We start from the raw sequence: 25,625 nt of genomic DNA, 5'->3' as shown, positions 1-25,625 counted from the left end.
GCTCATTCCTTACGCAATCTCCATCAGTCATGCAGCTTTAGCTACATTGTCTGAGGTGACTCATCTTGCAACAAGCACCACCAGGTGCTCGTGAGGTTGTTTTTTAGCCTATATGAACTGCATAGTAAGTCTGTGTATTTGAGAAAAAATGAGGAAGAAGCAATAAGCCAGGAAAGTATATCAGTTCAAATATTCATTCTAGCCAGTTATAAACTACCAGTAAAGACACTTATCTTATGTTAACACCTTCTGTAAATAGGGGATAACTTTGCATACTTGATACTAGAAAAGTTGGAAGAGGAAAGAATCCAGTCTTTCGGACAGATGAGATTTATCTCAGTTAATATAGAAGACTTCTCTGAAAGTGTTAAGGCAGACAAAGGAGAAAATGGAGTAGACAGGAACACTAATTAAAAATGGAAAAAGTAACCTGCATGTAAGATTATTATTTTTAATTCATGGTTATACTTTTACTTTCAATGGTTGGCATATGTGTACATACGTTGCTAGTTGTTCAAGAGGTAGGCTAAAATGTCTCTTTTTCAGAGTGGTAGTCTGGTTTCAACAGCTGAGTGAGTTTAAGTCTGTATTAAGAGGTTTCAGAGTAGCAGCCGTGTTAGTCTGTATCTGCAAAAAGAACAGGAGTACTTGTGGCACCTTAGAGACTAACAAATTTATTAGAGCATAAGCTTTTGTGGGCTACATTAAGTGGCTGTATTAAGCCACTTATTTCTTTCTCAAGTGATTTGAGATGCTACTGTATGGTATACAGATTGAAAATCTATATAGAGTGCCAAGGAATACGAGGAGGAGGAAAGGAAGCTGATTTGTCACAAGGAATCTTCAAAGAAAATAAGTAGCAAAATATTTGTGTTAATCTTTTTGAATTTTTGAAAGGATATTCCTTTCTAACCCTGTCACCCCAAAATCCCTGCCTGTAGCATATTTTATCCCCTTCTGCCTTTCAGTAAAAGGAGGCAGTTAGGGTGAACACATGGAGCTGGGCAAACACGTTATGCAGGATCAATTAATGACTAGCATAGTGAATTTCACTGAGGAAATCTGAGGCTTTCATCTAGTAGCAGGGATATCGCCGAGGACTACAGCATAGAAGCCAGTGTGTGACAGACAGAGTGGGAAAAGGAGTAAGAATAATCACAGGGGAAAATAAAACAAACAAACAATAGAATACATCTGGAGAACACCACATAGGTATAGGGTCTCCTTTGGAGTGACAGCAGTTTATTATATTTCAACCATAACAATCCCAACTATAACTGGGGATTCAGCCATACCATAGGCACACAACTGCACTATTCTACTGATGTCACTCCAGAAACCAGATTGCGCTTAATGTATGTTTGATTAAAGCTAAGTCTGAATCTCCTTTAAGCACACACCCACATACAAACAGTGTATGCTATAGCTGCTTTACAAATCCCATGCTGGGAACAGTATGTGTGTGAGTGTGTATGTGTGAGGGTGCATGCATGTTTGTATTTGCTATCTTAGAGCCAGAGGGGTTTTCATTAGATTCAAACAGTAACTAACTCTCCAGGGAGGCTCCTGCTCTTATTTGATAAGGGATGCTCTTTTATCACACATGAAACTGCATGCAGTGATCAGACAGGCACTGTGCATAGCTGCCAACAAGAGAGAAGCTGCTTTTCTATAGCGTATTACGGAAATGTACTGATACTGTAGTTCAAAACTGGTCCCCAAAATGGTCAATTACAGAAGCATGGGAAACTGGTGTTAAAACCGGATTTATGAAAACCATTAGTAATTGCTTTTCGTATTTTTGGTTTTGGACATTTTGGATATCACATTACTCTGGTCATTTCTGCAGTGATCAGGAAAACTAGTCCTCTCCTTCGTACCCATCAGTGTGTCACTTTTGGCAAAAAATAAACTGGACCGTGGAAGATGTTTGAGACTATAATACTAGCAGGTGTAATAAGATTCACACTAGTCTTTGCAACCCATTTATAACAATCTGCAATTTTTGGTATTCAAAAACTGTATATCCTAGACTACAGATCAAATGAAGAATTAATAATCTGGATTTTCCCTCCCTTTCAGGGAAAAATACCTTTTTACTTTCAAAGATAGCCCTTTGCCGAGACAATTGACATCCAGAACTTCCAAAGCATTCAATCAATCTGTGAAATACTACAGGCATGAAAGTGCATGCTGTCCCTGGTGATCTCCATCAATGCTGTTCTAATAAGTCAACAAGGAATATTTGAAGGATGTTGTGTGCTGGTGTGTCACTATTTCCTGGACCTCTTTATGGTGAGGAAATGTATCAACATTCTGACTTCCCCTGAAATATAGCTGACACACTGATAAACCAGCTCTAGCCAAAACCATAGGCAAATTCACTTGTATGTGAATATCAAAGAAGCGTCGAGTGTTAGTATGTGTTCAAACTAATTCACTCGTATGCTAATAGAGATCAAAGGGGGGATGCTGATTTGTATTGTTTTCATCTGTCTATATCCTGTAATTTGCTATTACATTACTTCTACATTATGTATATCCTGTAATTAAATAACCCTAGATCAAAGGTGTGTTAATGAAGAGTGTATTCAGGTGTTAGAACTTCATGAAAACTTATGGAATGCTAGGTGTATTGTTCTCATTATCTATTCAAAGGAAGGCCCATGTGGGTACAAAAGCTGTCAGCTAGCATTCTGTGTGAAGAAGATATAAAAGATGGATTCTAGGAAAGATCCTTCAACTCTGGACTGTTTTGGATTCCAATGGAGTGGAAATACTGAGCGAGTGGACAGAGATCCCCAGAGTTATATTGGGTAACCCTGAAAGACTTTTGGAGACTAGCAGATTACCACATCTCTGCTATCTGGATTTACAAATGTAGACTCACCTGTTAGTGTATTTTACCTATTTTAACCTCTCAATAACTCTCATTTCTTTTTCTTAGCTAATAAACCTTTAGTTATTTTACTAGAGAAATTGGCTGTCAGCGTTGTCTTTGGTGTGAGATTGAGAGTATCCATTGACCTGGGGTAAGTGACTGACCCTTTGGGGTTGGGAGTAACCTAATGAGATGTTTGGTACAGCGACCAGTATCACAAAATCCACCTGTCTGGATGATAATATAGGCTGGAGAGCCTAAAGGGGCTGTCCATGACTCCATGGTAAGACTGTTCTAGAGATCCAGGAATACACATTTGTTATTGGCTTGGTGAAATCTAATTATAGAACATACCATCAGTTTCGGGTGTCTGCCCTGTTTTCTGAGAGTTTGACCTGAGGTTGGCACTCTCGGTTGTGAGCCACTCCAGACAGCATGACAATATCATCATCTCTATATTCTCATCTGTGTTTATGTTAAAAGAAGTTGTGTAGATATTATTATTAAAATGTATTGTTTGTATTATTGTAGCACCTACGACCCCAGTCATGGTCCCAGGCCCCATTGTGCTAGACCTTTACAAACACAGAACACACACAGATGTTAAAAATTGTCCCTTCTGCCCGCACAGTAAAGAAGATATGTTTAAGCCCCGTAAAGATCTCAGATCAGATAGAAAAGGCTTTGACCAAATCTTTTGCAGAAGTAAATATGTATGTATTTCCTTAAAACATTCAACCATTGACCAATTTAAAATAAATACAATAACTGCAGCATACGGTACCTTGAGAATTAGTCCAGGGATTCTTCATCCTTCTTCTCGGCCAATCTTGGGGTTTGCTAGCAGATACTCACAGTATTTCTCCTTCGTTATTCATTCCTTGTCCTTACCCAAAGAATGTTCTCACCACATTCTTCACTGTTGAACTATAAGTAGTGTCAAGGTTCTGCCTTTTCATCTGTTTTTTAACTCTCCTAAATAAACCTTACCCATCTATATTGACATTCCAGTTACAAGAATATGCAATTGAATTTCAATATCCAATAAAAAAACCTATTTTATCAGGAACAGGGAGGTAACAAACCAACCTTTGTAATTCAGCTTTGGATCAAAAAGAATTGCTTTTAGTTCTTACTTTTAACAGTGAGGTACATGGACTTGCTGACGTCCGCTCCCACATCATTGCTGACCTTGCAGAGGTAGTATCCACTGTCTTCCTCCAGTACATGCTTAATCAACAAGGAACCATTTGTGAGAAGCTGGATACGGCCATTCAAGGCAATGGGCTGGAACTGGGGGACCCCAGCACCTACAGCAGAACCCAAAAGATTAATCAGAAAGGAAGAGGTGGGGAAAGAAGAATTTGTTTAAAAGGCAGCAACCACAGCTGCCTATTATTACAGGCTAAAGTCAATTAAAATGAAATGTTGCTTTCTGGCATTATAACCATCTACAGAACAAGCTGAATGCCTGTTGCCAAAACTAAAGTCATTCAATGGAAAGAAAAAAAAAGTCTTATCTTATCAATGATAACTGTAGTTACAATTCACTAAAAGGTAGGGGGGGGTGGAGGCAGAGGGAAAAAGGAGTAAGAGGGAGAGAAAGATTTGCAGAGAGCTCCTGGGTAAAAAGCCACATTTGTTGTACATTTGTTGTACATTTAGTGGCTGATAAATTATTCAAAATTACAGCTGAACAGCCACAAAGTCTACATTCCTTATGCATATACCAAATGAATTCCTTATGATCATGAGGGATGTCTATTGTAGTAAACATGGAATGCTCAAGGGACTTTAAGGACCTTGTTCACTAAACTCATGGTAGCATGTGGACAAGCACATCAGTGAATATTTCCTGCTACAACTGACAGTTTGATCACACATAATCTCTGACTTACTGTGTTCTGGGACAGATTGATGCAAGAACACATCTAACTGCAGGTGCAGTTTGCCATAAAAGAACTATAGTTGGTACACAACTCACTCAAAACATGCACTGGTCACTTTTCTATCAACAGTGAAATGAGGCATTGAACCAAATACAACTCTAGTGTAACTGCACTGCAGTCGAGGGAGCTCAGCAGGGACGAATTTATCTCATTGATCTCTTTTAGGAGGGAATGCTGAGATGGAGTTGTTGATATTCATCTCCTTAAGAAAATCCTCACTTCTCAAGGTTAGATTTACAATATTGTATAATACCCTCCTGCATGTGTCGATCAAATTCAGTTCATTTCAGATATATTTATTATTTGCTAATCGGTATCCCTTTCTAATACTGTAGTACATATTCTCATAGGGCCAGCTTGAGGCCTACGCTGCACTTAAATCCCACTCTTTTGCTCTATTTTGATTCCATTCACCAGTATTGTAGTGTTATTCCCCGAATTGTGGCATCTGGGGTGGCCCAGTATTGAGGTGTGCATGTAAGTGGAGGACAGCTTTGTAGCCCCACACTGACTTGCGCAGAGCATTCCTGAGCTGGACATCAGGCAAAATAGGGAGTATGATGCTCTTAGATAATTGTTACTTTTTAAATTGTTTTTATGGCTCCTAGCTACCACGGTGATGGGTGAATTTTATATGCATTAGATTAGATTAGACTGAGTACTGTAATATACTGGGATATCTAATAACTGACACCAAACATTCTACTACCAGAATCAGTTATGCAAACAGAAGCCAGCTTAATAATAATTTTTGGACTGAAACAACCATCTAAAGATAAATCTATGATACCTGCAAATATGTAGACACTCTTTGGCATGAGTAGGAGCAATGAAACCAAATTAAAATGCAATGTACAATTTAAAGGATTTTAATCTGTTAATTTTCTCAGTCAGAGCTGCAAAGAATTTAATAAGGTGTGAACAAAGCTGTTAAACTTTTAAAAACAAAAACAAAACCCAAAGTGTGCACAACCCCCCGTGAGCAGATATGGAAACTGCTGTAAGCTGCATAAACAGCTCTGTGATGTTTCACTCTATATTCTTTATGAAAATATGCTTATGATATGGATATGACATAACTGAGATATACTTTATGCAAGATGGCTCATGTGAGATATCATTGGAAAGGTTACGATTTACTTAATGTGATTATCCAATTTGTATGCCTGTATCATTTCTGTATCTGAAGTTAGGAATATTGACTATGTATCTGCATTTCAACTGTGTTACTTTGGGTGTCACCCCCAACTATCCCTTCAGGTACAACAGTGGAAAAGCCAGACACGGCTGATGGCCCATTAACAAAGACAATGGACTGTGAAAGAGCTTAGTCTTCCTGTGGATGCTCCAGACAGCCTACGAGTAATGGCTGCCACAGCCCTGCAGAGACATAGGTCTGAGTCATCTGGTACTAGACCCACCCCTCGGAATGCCAGTGTTCTTCCACTGGGAGACAAAGGGTTCCTGCCATACACAAGAGCTATATAAGGCAGGGGAGTGACATCACCGTGGTTCTCCTTTGCCTCCTCACCCAAAGAGAGACTGAAAAATACCCAGAACCAAGTACTGAACTGAGGGAATAAGGGATAAACCCAGGCTGGGAGGGCATCCAGTCTGTGAGTGGAAATACCTGAAGTCTCAAGCTGCAGGCCAGTGTAGCTGCCTTTCAAGACTTTCTATAATCTACCTGTGACAAGATTTAGGGTGAGAAATTATATTTTGTAACCTGTTTCTTTAGTGAATCAAACTTAGTTTGTATGTTTTGTTTTATTTGCTTAGTAATCTACTTTGTTCTGTTTTCTACCCCTTTAACCACTTAAAATCTACCTTTTATAATTAATAAAATTTGTTTTGTTTATTATTAAACGCAGTTTCTGTAATTTCTAACTGAGGTGGGGGGGGAGAAATTGTGCATAGCTTCCTTCACATTGAGGGAGGGGGCGAATTTATGCATACATTTCTCTATAGCGCAAGACAATATACCTTTGGATCTGCACTCCAAGGGAGGTGGATACCCGAGTGCTGGGGCAAGTCCCTTAAGCTGAGGCTTTCTAGAGCTGATCTCAGTGTCTGTCATTGTGCAGTTGGGTGTGGCCCTGCCTGTGTGTGTGCTAGAGGAGGCTTAATAGCCTGGCTCAGCAAGACAGGTAAAAAGGGTGCCCTGGCTGGCAGAACAAGTGGGCTCAGTGGTATCCCAGCACATCAGGTGGCATCCTGAAGGGGCACAACCCATCACAGGCTCAATTTAATAACTAGTTTAAAATACAGAATTCAGATCCATCTTAAGACTTGGCAGACATGGAGGCTGGTTGGATAGAAATGAAAAATCTACTTGGTTAGGCCCATATGCTTCATTTTGCATGTTAAAAAGGAGGACAGATCTAGAGGGCATGGGCCATTACACTTCCTGGAGATGGTTCCACAAGCAGTGTGTACTCTGCTACTTCTTCTGACAGACAAATATTTGCTGGAATAACAGAGTCATGCCCCTTAGATCTCAGCCTGTCTGCTCTTCTCCCAGGCTTCCCACACAACAATGGCGGCATGACATTTGTCTTTGCTGAGTTGACATTGGCTGAGCCCCAATGTCATAGTCCCCAGTGGGAAAAACTGCAAAGATGGATTCACTCTTGCTCCTGGCACCACTAAATTTTGGTGCTTTCATGTTAATTTGATAAGGGATTTAGCGACACAGTAGTTGTTCCCTCAACTCCTCCCCACATCCCTATGGCCATACCCTACCCAGCTCTGTGGAGTAGGTCTTATATATAACAACTGTCAAGGAGAAAAGAGCAAATAGACAGAGTTAGTTAACCTCTCATGTGGCCACTTTTCCCTTCCACCCCTTAGCTGAACACTTTGACTCCCTTCCACTACACAGCTGAGTGAAGCATAATACCCTTCAGTAGCAAAGTTATTGTGCATGTTTCTGATCTGGAATCCACTGATTCTTGAATCATCATTAAACATCAAGGGTCTTGCTCATGCAAGAGAATAAAGGTCCCATTTCCAATCCCAAGTGATTGAGCTGAAGTCATTTTTGCATGGGTATGGAGAGACTGAATGATTCAGGGGACAACTGATAAGATGCAGTACCTCAAGAGCAGTTGCTTGAATTTGGCCCAAGTCTGTACTGAATATCGTTGCTTCCCTATTCCCACTTCAACATTGGTGGTTTCAGTCCCATTCTAATGCTACAAATGCTTTCCTCACAAAATTCACCAAGAATTGGGTATGGCAACTAAACAACCCTTTTGTTTTTATAGGTACTCCTTCTGGAACACAACAGAACTGAAGTACGTTTAAAGGGAATCTTGCACTACTATTGTCTATGCTTTGGCACTTATGGTATGTCTACATGGCAACTGGAGGTGTGATTGCAGCATCTGTAGCTCAGGGAATAAATAATTTTCATTTTGGTGGCTGAACTGAAAAAAAAATTTCATCTTCGTCCCATTTTTTTTTCCATCTAAAATTATTTGACAAATTCAGCCTGAATTCATGAATAGTTTCGGTTCACCAAAAACTGTTCTTTTTTTCTGCAAATAAACTATTCATCCAAAAAATTTCACTTCGCTTTAGTGTAGATGTACCTGAGCTGGCTTTAATCTAGCTAGCATGGCTACCAATAATAGTGTGGCCATGGCAGCATGGGCTTCAGTGCAGGATAGCCACATGAGTAAGCACCCAGGGTCCCATGTGGACTTGTACAGTCCACACTGAAGCCTGTGCTGCCACAGCTTCACTACTCCAGTACCTGAGCTAGCTAGATTTAAGTTAGCTTGGGTAACTCTACATGCACAGCAACGAAACACCTGACCACAGATAGACATACCCTTTGATATTGTGTTGATAGATTCCTTGGAACACCTTAGAGAGATTACATAGATAGTATTTGTATTGTTGATAGAGGATGCGGATTTCCATTGCTATCAATTTAGCTTCCATTTAGATAGTTGATTACAATATAATCTTTATATGATCATAGTGCCTAGAAGCCCAAATCAGGATCAGGTCTCACAGTGTTAGGTGTTCTACAAACACAGACAAGGACAAGGGCCCTGTTCCAAAGGTCTGACAGTCTAATTTGGGAGGCAGCAGGGGGCATTATCAGAGAAATCACATGGATATATTTTTCAATGGGGTTCTCTTATATAACTTTCTGTACATGAATTTGATATCCATCAACATTAATTACTATAAGCATTGGGCTGAGTAAGCCTAAAAGAAAATGGAATGAGAAAATACTATGGGGAAAGAGAAAGCTATAACAACGCATGAATACAACATTTGGAATATTAAAATGTAACATATGTGCAAATTTAAGCTTCTCTAATCCTAAAAGAGCTTACTTTTGGGACTGGCAGTTACATGGAAGATTACCTAGGCAGATGCACTGAACTTGGTAACATTATAGGATAATGTCTGCACAGATCTTCAACTGTATTAGTCACATTAATGATGTTTCTCTTTTCCTACTTCTTGTTCTTGAATGAACCGACTTTCTTGTGGTTAGTGCACGGGAAATAGCTACACTTCATGAATGTGTGTGTGTCTTGGCAGTGCAAAGCCCAGGTGTCTGTGCACAGATGCTCTCTTGTTGTTGTATTCAAAATTCTGTGGGTAATTTTGGTGCTCATAGAAAGTGAGTGAAGGACTAATAGCACTGGTGAAAGACAGGCACAATCTGGGAAAGTGTCTACATGTAGCTATGCAAAGGCATCTCACTCCGGACTTGCAAAACACCAGCTATTCCAGGCCAAAGTCCATCTTGAGCCGTGACCGTCAATCATACATTACTGTGTACTGAGTTTTGTGACGTGACTGAATGTTCTTTAGAGACTATGATAATACCACCTTGCTCATTATTACTTGGGTTTATACATTGATTTAGGTCATAAGTCTACAGCAGTGATAAGGTTGTCAAACATTAATCCATTGTGCACAAACACCATTCTGCCTTTCCTTTTGCACTAACTTTAGAAACCTTTTATTGGTCATGATGCTAACTGGTTTTCGGATTTGTTGATAATCTGTAAACTCTACATGGCATCTACACACTTGATGGTACCTGTGCACTTTGTTGCTAAAGATCTCCACTACAGTACTTATTTTGGATCCTAGTACAAACCTATCACAAAAAGAAAAGGAGTACTTGTGGCACCTTAGAGACTAACCAATTTATTTGAGCACGGCTCAAATACAGCTGTTACTCTGAAACCTATCACAGTATATAGTGTGCCATTTTAAGACAAGATGAACTGTATAGCCTAGAGATCTGTACAACATTTTAATTAAATCTTCTGATGAAATCATGATGTAGTAACAAAATACAGTGTCAGCATAAAAATGTTGTCCATGTCAGCTAGAGCTGTTCTGGAGAAAAAAAATTGGAACTTCAAAAATTCAAACATTTTTGACCACTTCTAATATCATCTAAAACTTCGTTCTGCATGAGAAACCTACTTTATCCAAGATTCAGGAAGAGCTGTGAATGGAAATCATTACAGGATTTTCACTTAGATGTGTAGAACATCATTACAATTAAACTTCTCTTTTCTGCTACTAAAAAAAACCCCTAGTGGTGCTTACATGCTGTTAGCTGGAATCTAGCTTGCCTGACTTGGCCTCCCTCTTCAGAATACAAATGGAACACAGAATAATTGTTATTTCCTTATTACCACAACATGGAAAGTGAAAATAAAAGCACATCGTGAAGTGTTTATATTAATTCCAAATTTTCTTCCATGCACTGGTAAAGCGAAACAGTGCTATTAAACTGAAAAGGACATGTAGTGTTGCCTCAGCTTTTGCCCCAACGGGCACCAAACTTTAGCCAGAAGTCAATTGTTTTTTGGAGGGTTTTTTTTTTTTGGTCTACATACAACTTGGTGTGATAAGGTATTCTCTTTTATACTGTGGTAAAGTGTGAACATCTAACTAACGTATACAGTACAGTTGCTTTCTGAAATAACACCCGCTTTGACACAAGGTAAGCATTAACAGATAATTGGCTAAAAGACACAATCTAGCAGGCAGCACATTTTAATTAAAAAGCTGTCAATTTCATGTGGTTAGCTGGGGTCAAGTGGGGCCAGTTTTAATGCTCTGTTACATAAGAATAAAATGTTAAAGCATTATGTAAAGCGCATACTGAATTACTGGGTTATGCTAATACTATCTGACCTTTCTTCTTTGCAGAAAAGGTATGATTGGTTGTGTTATCATGGATTTTAAAAGAACAAAACCCAAACCAAGTAGTAACAATGAACCTTGTTCTGAAGGTCACAGCAATCAAAGCAACATTTACCTTCTGCACCCTTCTTCTTGAGACTTTATTCAGAACCTACAATCACTGTAGACAGTCAAATGCCAACAGAAGAGTGTATACCCATACATGCAGATGCAACACATGAATTTTAATAGTACTACTTTAAATATTGGGGGACTAAATTGTGATACTCTTAACTCAAATTCACTATTACTCCATGACTAGTGCTATTGAATTACACTGAGTAAGGTGCTACTAAACTGAAGTATGAGTTCCAGAATATGGACCCAAATGATTATGAAAGAAGTCATACCTTTTGAGTACTTCCAGACAATGGTGGGTACAGGATAACCCTCTGCAGAACAATTGAGGATTACAGCTTTACCATAAATCCCATCTTGATCACTTGGTTGAACCACAAATCTAGGGGGAACTGAGGGATAAACAAGGAATCATTGAGAAATTGTGCAGCTGAGAAGATAATTCAGAAAATTACTGACCAACTCTAGGAATTTTAATGGGAATAAAAATTAGAAATGGGCACAAAATTTCACACAAAGCAAAATAAAAAAAAGATAACTTTTCAGAATTCAAATCTAATCGCTAAACTTTTTACTTTTGATTTTTCTTCATTTTAATTTGCACTAATTTAAAGCAGTTTTTTTCCATTGAAAATTATATATATATATATATATATAGTGCACCACTGCGTGAGAGATTACAGGGGGAAAAAAAGGTTGAATGGTAAATTCCACTTGATGTCTCATGTGATCAGCCTTAGAATCAGGCTCCTATGATGACATATCCTCACATGCAGCACGAGAGTGCTAGCTGTGGAAGACAGAGGTAGAATGGGTGTCTAGGAACAAGCAATATTTTTTTTAAAAAAACTGCTTCCTTTTTGTATCAAAATAATTATATATGCTGACAGGTTTTAGAAAAAAAGGAAATCAAAGAAAATAAAGCAGAAAAATAGATCTAAATATCATTGAACAAAGTAATATGATAACAAGAATATTAATACCACCTACCTCTTAGAAAGATCACTTTACTTTAAAATGATGCGGTTCAAACCAGTGCCCATCATTCTATAAACAAATGTGGAAATTTTTGGCTGATCTCTACTTCTCTGAGGTCATGCTCAAATGAGAGAGAAATGATCTGCGTTACCTGATAGATATGTGTTGCAGAGGTCACTAGATCTGTTGGTTTTGAGCAACTGACCAGAATGTCATAGACTTGCATAGACATAGACTTCCAAAGGTGACAACCATGATTTATGGCTTTCAGAGTTTGAAGTACTCTGAGCCAAAGGTTCTAAAAAAAAGAAGGCCTCAGGCATATAGGGTCTAATCTAAAAGTCCATTAAAGTCAATGGGAGTCTTTCCATTGACTTCAATGGGCTTTGAATCAGGCCCATAATCATAGAATCATAGAAATGTAAGTCTGGAAGGGACCTCAAGAGGTCATCTAGTCCAATCCCCTGCACTCATGGCAGGACTAAGTATTATCTAGACCATCCCTGACAGATTTTTGTCTAAGCTGTTCTTAAAAACCTCCAGTGACAGAGATTCCACAGCCCCCCTAGGTAATTTGTTCCAGTGCTTAACTAATGACCACACACTTGGAAAACGGAAGTGTATAAACCATTTGTATCCTCAATATGTAAAAATCTTCTTCTTCTTGTTTTAGTGCCAGACAGAAAATTATGTTAGGTGACTGAGCCTGTAAAAGGTGTTTTTATTTAATTTGGTATATGGCATGCATCAGAAAAACAGTGCAATGGAAGCAAAGCAGAAACAGCAGAATGACCAGTGCTATACCAATGACCTAACATTTCCAGTACAGGTGGCTTAGTGGCTTATGTAAGTAGTGCCATCCATTGCAGGATGAGTTAGCACTTGTTGGAGCAATGTTATTGAGGGCAGACAATCATTTTACAAGTTCCTTTTCTAAATTAAATCCTAAAGTTTTATCAAGGACACTGAAAAATCTAATACAGTGTAAAGCTGTTTATTAACCAAATATGAATAAAGACAATGAGCAGATGACAAGAAATGTCAGTATGTCTTAAATATTACTGCAATAAACCACAGGAGCTAATTGTGACAGAAACAATATCCACCTTTGCACTGAAAAAGGCAGGTTCTCATTTATTACTTTGCAATGGAAAGGGCTACTGTATTTATTGTTCATAATTATTCCAGTTTTCCAGAGGATTGCCATGCTGTCAAGCACAAATCAAGTACTGCATTAATTCACATGAAAGCTATTCACCAAAACTGCAACCCTAGCAATCATAATCTAGGACAATTGTCCACATTATTCCATTCATTAACATAAAATATTTACATCAGCATATGAAACCAAATTGTTATAAATCCATTTCATCACCAAGCAAATAGGAAAGCAGAAAAGGGGATCTGGGGTACTGATTCTCCAAGGCCTTCTAACCCCCCCCCCCCACTATTAGGCAGTAACACAAACATACTTGGGTTTATATGGCTCACAGTCTAGTGACATCAGCATGTTTCACCTGGAGAACTGTTAAAGGGAAGCAAATTATCTTCAAGATTTCCCAAAATCAATAAAGAAGTAACCATCCGTAAATTCCTGCATGGAAATAAACTGCTAACATTCTGTAAAACAAATACTTTGCCTGATTCAGGAAACATCCTGGAACACATTTTTGGCAGAAAGATATGGTGCATACAAAGGTGACTGCCTTAGACCTGGAGACAAAAGGCTACAGTTCTGATTAGAATAGCACCTGCCTCATACAAGGATATGTTGGAGAATGGACATATTTATAATAAAGGAGGCATCATTTTAAAAATAATGAGACACTTGAATTTCCTCCAGAATTGGATGGAAATGTGTTGCACTCAGCTTGACCGGGTTTGACAGAGATGGGATCTGAGTCAGTGGATAACGGGTCAATTGAAGAGCATAGGTATTCAGGGATTAAAATCCTAGTAACATTGTCAAAGGTTGAGAATAAAGATGTGTCCAATACAGAATCAGTATCTTTACCCTTGGTTTTCCAAGGGGCAAGATAATATATCACCTAAACATTGTTACTAGAATAATAAATGAACATAGTAGTTTAGTAATTACAAACGACACTCTAAGGGGTGGCCAACCTGTGTCTGAAAAGGAGCCAGAATTTACAAATGTACATCACCAAAGAGCCACAGTAATACATCAGCAGCCCCCATTAGCTGGCAGCCCCACTGATCAGCACCTCCTCCTCCCTCCCCGTGACTCCCACAGTGTGCAGGAGGCTCTGAGGGGGAGTGGGAGGAGCAAGGGTATGGCAGGCTTGGGGGAGGGGGCGGGAAGGGACAGGGACCCGTTGGAGGAAGGGGTGAAGTGGGGTCAAGGCCTGTGGCAGAGCCAGGGGTTGAGCAGTGAGCACTCTCTCTCCTCGCCCCCTCCCCCCCCCCCCGGGAAAGTTGGTGCCTGTAGCTCCAACCCCGGAGTCGGTGCCTATACCAGGAGCTGCATATTAACCTCTGAAGAGCCACATGTGGCTCCGGAGCCACGGGTTGGCCACCCCTGCTCTAAGATAATATGCAACTAGATAAATACGGGACTTATTTTGTCCTTCAAAACAGTAGAGGCTACAATGTTACAATACTGACCCATTTTTGTGAAGTGTTTTGAGATTTACAGATATATTTGTTATCCATGAATCTCAAAACGTGACAAAAATGGGTCAGTATCATTACTCCAGTTTTACAGACAGGGTAACTACACCACAGAGAGCCCATGTCACACACAGGCTTCATATAAACGGTGCTGACCAGTCACAACTTCCGTTGAGCTCAGCACCTCAGAAGATGTCAACTATGAGTTAGAACCTAGCTCTCCTTACTCCCAGTCCTATGCCCAACCTACCAGACTTTGGCATCTCATCATGATGGGACAGGTGGCTTAGTGACATAGGATTAAAGTCTGACTCCCTGGAATCACTTGTTCATGTCCAGACACAGTCTCGCATTCCTCTTAGAGGGATAAGTTGAGTTTCTTATCCTTTGGGGGTGAATGCCTTTCACATAGGGCCTTAAAAACCAGGCTCTGGGCTGCTCTTTATGGACACTACAGATTCCACTGTACTTCCACAATGTCTGGTTTTGCTCAGATCACCTTAGCCAAAATTTCCCCTCTCAGGAGCAGTATGTTGTACACTAGCTGATTGCCACTTTACCACAACAGTTGTGGTTGCTGTTCAGTGGTGCTATGTACAAACATAATTTTCCATACCAGCTCAGACAAAATGGTCCATCACATCGAGGACCCTTCCTCAGACTGTAGCCTACCAGGAGCATGACACTTGAGAGGATTTTGAAAAAAACCTGTCAAGGTGTACCTGGCCAGTTGTGCATACAGTGTAGTACATGGGGAGCGGGGGAGAGGAAATCCCAGTCCCATACTGATCAGCTGATGCCCTGAAGCATGGTATGCGATTACTTGTTTTACAAAAAGGAACAATAATTTTGTGAAATGGTTTGTATCCTTCCGGATCAAATGTGTGTATATAATTTATCATTATTAACATACTGCTACTATTATCGAATTTAGTGCCAGATTGACAACTGTGGAAATTGGAGTCTAATATTTTGCTACAGAACAAATATAGCATGAACAGCAGCATAAAAGCTTTCCCACATAGTTCCACAAATACAGAGTGCTTCAACCCTTACAATTATGAGTAATGAACGAATTCATTTCTATGCCCATTCAAACTTTTGTCTCTCTGTAAAGATTATCTACAAGAATGCCATTTGGTGCCAGCTGGGCTGGTATCTTTATTGCTATTACTAGATTTCCACTGGACACCAGAAATGTTGCTACAACAAAGCAAAATGACACAGACTTTTACAGTAGTTCAATGATCTTTCATCTACTTATTTTATTTTGTCTTCTAGCCAAGCCAAAGGACTTTCTTCTTCTATGACTGGCATGGGAAGTAACCAGGTGATAAAAAGAAAGGACATCTTCAGTTTCTCTTTTCATAGTGGGGTTTTTTTTGTTTTTGTTTTTCTCAATCCGTACCTCCTGCAATTTTATTTTCAAATGAGTGACTACTTCAGTGTTACCAACGTATTTTTGGAACATATACACACAGGCTGTCATCTTTTGATTTTGACTTTTGATCTAGTTTTGCCCTATAAAGATGATCTCACTTTCCAGTTTCTTCAAGGCATTCATTGGACCTTGGAGAAATCAAGAAAATCTGTCTGGTAAGGACTTCTCCAAGTTGACCAGGCTGATGAGCTTTAGTAAAGTCAACTCTGGGGAAAGAGCCAATAGTCTGGTGCACCTCTCGCTATCGTATTAATGCTTTGGCCTAACCTGCCTACACATCACTTCACAAATACATTCAAAAATCTAATGAGAATATGATGGAGTGATTCCTTTCTGAATATTACCTTTGTTCCAGCAGCTTTGGCTCCTGAGCTTATAAAGGTAGACATTTTACACTGATTTAGCATTGAGTTTCTTTAAGGCTCACTCATTTCCCACGACCGATGGATCTGTGCTAAGGTTTGAGTTGATTAGGTGATCAGCAATAAATTGACAGGCTCAAACTATTTAATGGTTGAAGTCAGAAGCACCTAAAAGGTATTCTCCCTCATGACTAAAAGTTTCAGGCTTTAACAAAGAGAAACAAAGGTTCAGAGAAATCAAAACAGATTGTGGAAGATAAAATTTACTGCCATGGTGACATTTTTTAGACTAGGAAATATTTTACTATCTGCTTGTCTGAAAAAAGTCCCAGAAAGTTAGGGAAAGGTCGGTCAGTGATCCAACTACACACTGTTCACCAGTGTCATATTGATGGACTTGAGCCAAGGTTACTTAAAATAAATGATTACACAACCATTGCTGTTCTTTAATTTAATTTTGCTTTTCATAAACCCGGATATCCTTCCTGAATAAATTTTAAAAAAAAGTATTCATCATAGTCTTAGTAGCATGATCAAAGTTTGTAGGATGTCAGACTAGGCACTCATAATGGGCCTTTCTGGCCTTAAAAGGCATGAAAGTGTTTTTGATCCCCACTATTGTTAATAGGTTTCAGAGTAGCAGCCGTGTTAGGCTGTATCCGCAAAAAGAACAGGAGTACTTGTGGCACCTTAGAGACTAACAAATTTATTTGAGCATAAGCTTTCGTGGGCTACAGCTCACGTCATCGGATGCATACAATGGAACATATAGTAAGAAGATATATATATATATATATACAGAGAACATGAAAAAGTGGAGTAAGAGGCTAATTAATTAAGATGAGCTATTATTAGCAGGAGAAAAAAACTTTTGTAGTGATAATCAAGGTGGCCCATTTAGATAGTTGACAAGAAGATTCCTGGACACTACTGTGCTAATGAGCGATGGTCACATAAACACCACCCTATACCGGAAACCTACTGGCCGCTATACTTACCTACATGCCTCCAGCTTCCATCCAGGACACACCACATGATCTTTTGTCTACAGCCAAGCTCTAAGATACAACCACATTTGCTCCGATTCCTCAAACAGAGACAAACACCTACAAGATCTCTATCAAGCACTCTTAAAACTACAATACCCACCTGCTGAAGTGAAAAAACAGATTGTCAGAGCCAGAAGAGTACCCAGGAGTTACTACAGGACAGGTCCAACAAAGAAAATAACAGAATGCCACTAGCTGTCACCTTCAACCCCCAACTAAAACCTCTCCAGTGCATCATCCAAGATCTACAACCTATCCTGAAAAATGTTCCCTCACTCTCACAGATCTTGGGAGACAGACCAGTTTTTGCTTACAGACAGCCCCCCCCCCCACCGGAAGCAAATACTCTCCAGCAACCACACACTACACAACAAAAACACTAATCTAGGAACCTATCCTTGCAACAAAGCCCAATGCCAACTCTGTCCACATATTTATTCAAGTGACACCATCATAGGACCTAATCACATTAGCCACGCAGGGGCTCGTTCAACCTGCACATCTACAAATGTGATATATGCCATCACATGCCAGCAATGCCCCTCTGCCATGTACTTTGGCCAAACTGGACAGTCTCTACGCAAAAGAATAAATGGACACAAATCTGACATCAGGAATCATAACATTCAAAAACCGGCAGGAGAACACTTCAACGTCTGGATGCATCAGATGAAGTGAGCTGTAGCTCACGAAAGCTTATGCTCAAATAAATTTGTTAGTCTCCAAGGTGCCACAAGTCCTCCTTTTCTTTTCTTCCTTTAGGGAACATTCAAGGCTCTGGAACTCCTCATTGGCTGCTTAACTATCTGTCAATATAAGATAGATCAAGCAAGGACAAAATGAAAGCATATTTCCATTGAATGCATTATGGGGGGATATTAGGTATTTAAAGACCTTATCTCAATTTAAATGCATGATGTGTTCACACAAAAGGATGTTAAAATCATGATTTATGCACACATTGCTTTCTTTGAAATCTCTGTTCTAGTAGTATTTTAGAATTTGTGAATTCATAATATATTTATGAGGATTTTTCTCACCAATTAAAACACTTTTGACTACCTTTTTATTTCACAGTTACTTTACTCCTGTATTAGAAAAGCCCCAGAGGAATTATTAATCAAAACCTTTCTGTAGAATTTTTAACCAGCCTATTGAAGAGAGAAAATGCTGAATTTAGTTCTGTAAGATGGTTTAAAATTCTATAGGAAGGACACAGTTCTCTGAAATTCTGTGAAAGCTTTTCTCAGCAGGAGTCATTTTCTTTCTTTTGTGTTTGTATAGTGTCTAGCATATTGAGGGTGCTACCAGGAAATAAAATAATCAAAATAATAATAATAATGATTAATATAGATTTTAGAGTAATTTTTACATAGCCCTATTGATTTAATCCCTAGTACAATCTATAGAACTTTTCTGTAAAAACTGACAGGAGCCAGCATAGCATGAATTTATAAAAGTGAGCCACATTTTCATTCATTTGGCTTGATTACCAGCCATCTTTGAAAGAAGAGGGTGGATGGATTTCCCTTCAAGTAGGTGAGTTTATTTTTAAAACAAAGGTCTATAGGAGAGGCCTCCAGTATAACTCAGACAGCACTGGGATCACTCTGGCACTTTTATGTAGCACAACAGGGCTGGAGCATGGCAAAGTATCTCACCTAAGCTGCAAGCAATTCAAAGAAAATAATGTTTTCCACCATTTTTATTGCCTGCAAAATGGCAGAGTCTAAAGGCAAATTAAAACACTTAAAACACACAAGACTTATTTGACAGCCCCCCAAAATTAACAAAGATATGCATGTTTAAAAATTACAGATAAATATGGTTTGACAGAATAAAGATTATTTTCTCTCCAATTTATGAGTCACCGTATGAACCCTTCAAAAGTTCATAACCTCACTGGTAATAAACAGTTTCCTATTCTGCTTTACAGTACTGTAGGTATTAATGATGTTGTCAACAGCCACTGCAGGAGAAATACAGACTCCTGAAATCAACTGTTGGCAGATAAAATGCTCTTCAATTCAATTTTGGATTGCAGTGTATTTAGATGCCATTTTAAGTCTACTCATGTGCTGTTAAATTATCTAGATTCCCAGATATTTTTAAATGTAATTATCTTTTTTATAAAAAACATTTAAATTCAACTTTTAAAATAAATAACATCAGTGTATAGAGCAATAAGGGAGAATAAATATTTATGATGAACAGTCATATTTCTCTTGACTTTTCCACACCAGCACACATGATTTCTCTCTACTCTTGTATAAAAGAAACACACACTTCACATAAATGAGACTTTTCCAAGAACCCATCCCCTGCCAGTTGGTAAGACCAGTGTTTAAGTCCAGAGCATATTGTTCAGAAGCTGTTGCACAATATGGATTAGAAACAGGAACAGCTTAAGTACCATTTATTCTCCCATTATATAGGGGAAAACTGCTTTGCTTATTTAGAAAAATATAACACTTTTGTAGTATGATACTCATAATAGGAAGAGAAATGATGACAGATTGATAGTCTCAGAGAACAGATAGTGGGATAGCTAGTCTTTTACCTCAGGGTGTCTAGGTCAGGTTAAGTCCAGATTAGTAGTGACCAACAGTGACCCTCTGATACTAGCTGTCTACTGACCTATGTGAATTTAAATGGGGTGTTGGGGGTGGCACAATGAGGAGGAGGGGGTCAGTCCAGCACCTAGTGGAAAATTTAGGCTCAGTATTAGAAAACTTTTCCCAACAGAAATATATCACCCTAGATATGGAATAGTGTCCAAAGGGAAACTGATTGAGTCATTATCATTTAAGTTGATAGGAGGAGAGGATAAACGAGAGGAGACTAAAGGAGACCCCAGCAGAGTGTCAGTGGTTGTAGCAGCATGGGTAAAGGGGGGAAGACATACCAGCCACTCCACCCCCATTGCCCCCTCAGAACTTTGAAGCATCAGGACACCAGGAGGCTTTCCTCAGCCCCCAGGGATACGTAGGACAGCAGCTACCCCCAGTCATCTCCAGAAGTTGGTCTGTAAGGACTTCCTCTAGGAAAAGGAAAATCAAGGACCCAGGCACAGCAACAGGTAGCATCTTCAGCAGAGAGGACCAATGAGGCCAGCCAAGCCCCTCATGAAGACGAGCCGATGATGGGTAGTAGTAGTAGCGACATAGCAGTGGCAGGGAGTAAGTTAGCTCGAACCTCTCCCTAGGAGGGCAAGATGACCCAGGGGAGGGTAGAAGTGCACCCAACAGAGGTAACATAAACACAGGAAGCGAGAGAAAGCCAGCCAAGCCCTTCTCCTTAGGAACAGGTGACAAGGGGAAACAAGAGAGAGTCAATAGCAATACTGGCATGGGGAGGGGAGAGGGAACAGGCCAGTGGGGACCCACCTGGACAGGAGACAAGTATGGGCAATAGAAGGACAGCAGCAGAGGTAGTAACACAAGCAGGGGACAGGTAGAACAGAACAGCTTTCACAGGCCCAGTGGCTTGGTGAGATTATTAGAACTCATTATGATTTCTTGCATAGAGGTGATGCCCATCCGGAGATTGTGAGGGGAAAAAAAGAATAGGGTGTTGAGGTTCCATTGCTTGGGAAAGGAAAGAAGGGGGTGGGGACATTCTACTTTCACAATTACAAATGATGGTTGGGATGAAAACTAACACACACGTGCACACACACCCTGTTCTGGTCTTGATTCAGGAAGGCAGCCTTGTTCAGGTTAATACTTTAGCACATAGAATATCATAGAATATCAGGGTTGGAAGAGACCTCAGGAGATCATCTAGTCCAACCCCCTGCTCAAAGCAGGACCAATCCCCAATTTTTTCCCCAGATCCCTAAATGGCCCCCTCAAGGATTGAACTCACAACCCTGGGTTTAGCAGGCCAATGCTCAAACCACTGAGCTATCCCTCCCCCCCGTGCTTCACATTATGCACATACTTAAACCCCAAATGAAATAGAAACATGACTTCAAGTTAAACAGTTAAGCACTTAAGGGCTGTCTTGAATAAGGAGGAACTTAAGCACCTTCTTAAGGGCTTTCTTGAAATGGGGCCCCTGCTTGTAAATTGTATCCCTGTTCCCCCAGTCTTTGTCTGTTTTTGTCTTCATGGACAGTAAACTCTTCAGGGTAGGTACTGTGTCTTTGTACAGCACCTCACACAATGGGGCCCCAGTTCTGACTGAGGTCTTTGGGTACTACTATAACACAATAACAAAAATAGTTGTAATAATACTATAATAGGATAATAAACTTGAGAATATGACAAAGGGAATAATCTACTACTGGGCCCCAAGGAAATGGGTTAAATATAATATGTAAAGCTGGTTGAAATTTTTTGTTTCAATTTTTTTCAATGACTTTTCATCAATAGCTTTTTTTATGAAATGGCTTTTTCATCAAAAGGAGAAATTTCAGTTGGAAATATCTACTTTTAACTATATTTTTCACGCTTATAATTAAAAAATCAAAACCTGACAAATTTTGTCTGATCAGACAAAATGTCAACGAAACTAAACATTTTGCCTTACAATAAAAAAAAAATTATTGGGGGGGGGCAATTTGGTGCTGAAACTGAAAACACATCTCTCTCTCTCTCTCACCCTCTCTCTCTTTTAAATGGAAACCCAAAAAATGTTGCAGAAAATCTTTTACAAAAACAAAATTATTTTCCTGAATTTTTTCACAGGAAAAAGGAATTCCAGAGTATCTCTTCTAACAGGTTTTTTCCATCTCTAACTTTTGGGATCCTATATTCACATTCCAGAGATTATACGTTTAGAGCAGGTGCAAAGACACAGAAGGACAATATCTAGCTAATTACAATAATATTTTAAAAACTGATAAGCAGGATGAAAAAATCATTCTCCTGCTAAAGGCAGTTCCTAGAAATTTTCATGTTCTCCAGTTTATTAGCATGATTTGTAGGAGATACTGTTCTTCTAAATTAAAAATATGGAGAATCAGACGAGAACACCAATAAAGGGAAACTAATCTAATAGCAGTTTAAATGCTTTGTTCCCAAAGGATGAGTGGGTTGGTGCTTCAAAATATTTTCCATAAATTAAATCCTGTGGCACCCATCTGTGCCCTAATGCATTCCTTGGTTGCCGATTAGGCTCAAGGCTCAATACTTTCAGAAAGAAAAAGTTATGTTTGTTTTTCTGCTTTATTGTTCTGTGTTCTTTAAGATGAGAGAAGGGATTACCACATATTCCACGATTTTCTACCTCCATCAAACAGTGATCATTTGGAAATATTGTTGACTTCTGTTTAATTGGTACCCTTCAGACTAATTACATATCTTACCTCTCACAATTAATTGGCTTTGGCGCTCCACAGCTGCAGCGTCATTTCTAGCTATACAGGTATAATTCCCATTGTGCATCAGTGAAAGATTAAAAATCCTTAAGGAGCTGGTGAAGTCAATGTTGTCAATGGTTACTCCAAGACTGGCTGGGATTGGCCTGCCATCCTTCTGCCAGGTGATTGTGATTGGCAAATCCCCTGAGACCACAACACATGGAACGAAGACTCGCTGTCCAATGGAGAACCTTGGAAACTCAAAAGGCTGGATGAAAGGTGGAACTGAAATGAGAAATTAAAAGAAAAGAGTTGTTGCAAGTATAGTATAATTATGGAAAATACTGATAATTGTTGAAAAGAAAACTATCTTCAACCTGCCAGCCGGTATGTCGCATATGTAATAGAAATAAAAAATAGTAACTACATAGCAGTTTTTATTCAAGGATCTCAATATGATTTACATTAATTAAATAAGCTTTACAGCATCTCTGTGATGTAGGCATTATTTTCCCCATCTAACAGATGGATAAGTGATGAGACCTTCAGAGATATTGATCACCCACAATTCCTACTGAAGTCAATGACACCTGTGAGTGCTCAGCACCTCTTAAAATCAGACGATTACATCCTGATCCAGCAAGTTGTGTTTCCTGAAACATTCTCAGTAAGGCTGCCCAGAAAACAAAAAATCCATTTTGCAAAAAATGTTGAGGTTTCAGCATTTGATGGTGGTCTGCATTGGGACAAAAATTGAGACCTTTTAATTTTTTGTGTGAAAAATCAGAGCAAGAGAGAAACCCACCCCAGAATAGCCAATAGCCAGGGGTTAGAGCACTCCCCTGGGAGGTGGGGGAGACCCAGGTTCAAGTTTCTGCTCTGATTAAGAGCAGGAATTTAAACTTGCGGGGTCTGACATCCCAGATGAATGTTCTAGCCCCTGGACTGTGGCTATTCTGTGGTGGATGGGTGTGTCTCCCTCTCTCTCAGTTCTATCCCTGACTTGAGAAACCTTCACCACTAAAGTTTGATCAAAATCGATATCTTTCTGTGAAAAGTTTTAGTTCCGATGAAAAAATGTTTTGTTGAAAAATTCCTGCCCAGATCTAGTTCTGAGCATCCTAGACTCTCATGGAAATCAAAGGAAATCAAGGGTGCTCAGTATGCTCTGGAAAGATTCAGCACCTTGCAGAATCAGGTCTTAGGCCGAGATCCTCAAGAGGTATTTAGGCACCTACCACCAATTGATTTTAGTGAGAGTTAAATGCCCAAATACCTTTGAGGATTTAGGCCTTAGTAACTTTATGACATCACAGAATAAGTCTGGAATAGAACTTAGTGTTCTAACCACTAGACAACTCTGCAAACATTTACTTACCAGTTACGTAATATTCCCTACTGTCTTCAAATGGGACTACTCAGAGGCTTAAAGTTAAGCACATTCATAGGTATTTGCAAGATCAGAACCTTAGGATGAAATTAATTTCTATGCACAAGGGCAGCAAAAGTTCTGTGCACCACTTCAGTCGTATGCAAGTCCTATTAAGAGGCCTAGTTCAACACATCATGTATTTATTAAGAAGGCTTAACTGGAATTAAACATTGTGCATGGGCCTTGTATCTGATGGAAAAATGAAGCACTTTGGGTTTAATATGTCAAAGACTATGATTTGTGTCTACAAATTAATCAGAGAAATAATAAATATGTGAAGTTCTGATATTAACTTCACCCATTTGCACAAGCTCTTATAACAGAATCATGGGATAGATGTCAAGAGACCGAAGAAAAAATAATTTGAATTTGGAAGCCCCGCTGTTGTTGACAGCAGAAACATTCTTGCAGGTAGCAGTGACAGTCCATACTGATCCAATAAATTAATTTCAGATGTTGGACATTGGAACAGTCCCAATTCCCATTCACACTGATGACAAAAATAGCTATACACTAGAGTGTGGGTTAGGGTTCTTTGACTTGTTCTTTCTTCAATTTGTAGTTTTGAGGTTGACATTTCCATAGTCGTGAAAATGGAGACAAAGAGGAACAAAGTACTGGCTTTCCCCCTTCAAAAATGTCATTTCAGAGGACTCTGAGAGTAGTATAGCTTGAAGTAAAGGTGCTAATTTAAGAGTACAGGCTCCCATGTAGGAAGTCACTTGACATTATTTGTCATGGCTTCCAAATCTAGCAAACATTTGTTAGAGATCGCATTAAAGCCTGAAAGTATTAGATACGCTATACTAGACATCAGCAAAGCAGTTCAGACTGAATAGGGAATGTTTTTATGTAACATCTGAAAATAATTTTCACACATCTATACTTACAGGTTCTTGCTGGGATCAGAAGCAGGTGTATAGTCTGAGGTAATTTTTGGCTTATGTACAAATGAAAAGTTCCAGAAACTTGCAAGAAAGACTTGTCTCATGAAATTCCCACCCTAATTCTGGAGATTCTGAAGGATCAAATTAACATTCAAATTTTTGAGTAGCTTTTTGCAAGGTATTGAATTTAGCCTCCCCACTCCTAATCTCTTATATTATAATATGTAGGTTGACTTCACCACTATGTAGCAGTTTCCAGCTGGAATTTAGAAAGTTGTGACATTTGAAGACCAGCACATTGTCTCTCCAAACACGTTATCAGAGCATAAATGAGACAGACCATTGTTTACTCCTGTTGTATAAACTTTAACATGCACGCAACCTGTAGCGGTTTGGTG

The 25,625-nt window shown here is 39.2% G+C and overlaps 1 protein-coding gene across 3 annotated transcripts in view; it reads right to left on the bottom strand.

Moving 5' to 3' along the window:
- The window catches only part of DSCAM (DS cell adhesion molecule), a 645,287-nt gene that overhangs the window by 211,022 nt on the left and 408,640 nt on the right, over positions 1-25,625 (bottom strand). For all 3 annotated transcript variants that reach the window (XM_048866321.2, XM_048866302.2, XM_075132665.1), the window contains 3 exons: positions 22,915-23,193; positions 11,415-11,534; positions 4,018-4,191 (listed from right to left, as the gene is read on the bottom strand). In XM_048866321.2, the coding sequence (XP_048722278.1) occupies positions 4,018-4,191; positions 11,415-11,534; positions 22,915-23,193 (573 nt within the window). The remainder of the gene's footprint in view (positions 1-4,017; positions 4,192-11,414; positions 11,535-22,914; positions 23,194-25,625) is intronic.

Source organism: Caretta caretta, chromosome 1 (genome assembly GCF_965140235.1).
Source record: "Caretta caretta isolate rCarCar2 chromosome 1, rCarCar1.hap1, whole genome shotgun sequence".
In the NCBI taxonomy this organism is placed as follows: Eukaryota; Metazoa; Chordata; order Testudines; family Cheloniidae; genus Caretta; species Caretta caretta.
Note: the sequence above shows the minus strand (reverse complement) of the source record. Positions and strands in the feature narration are given on the sequence as shown.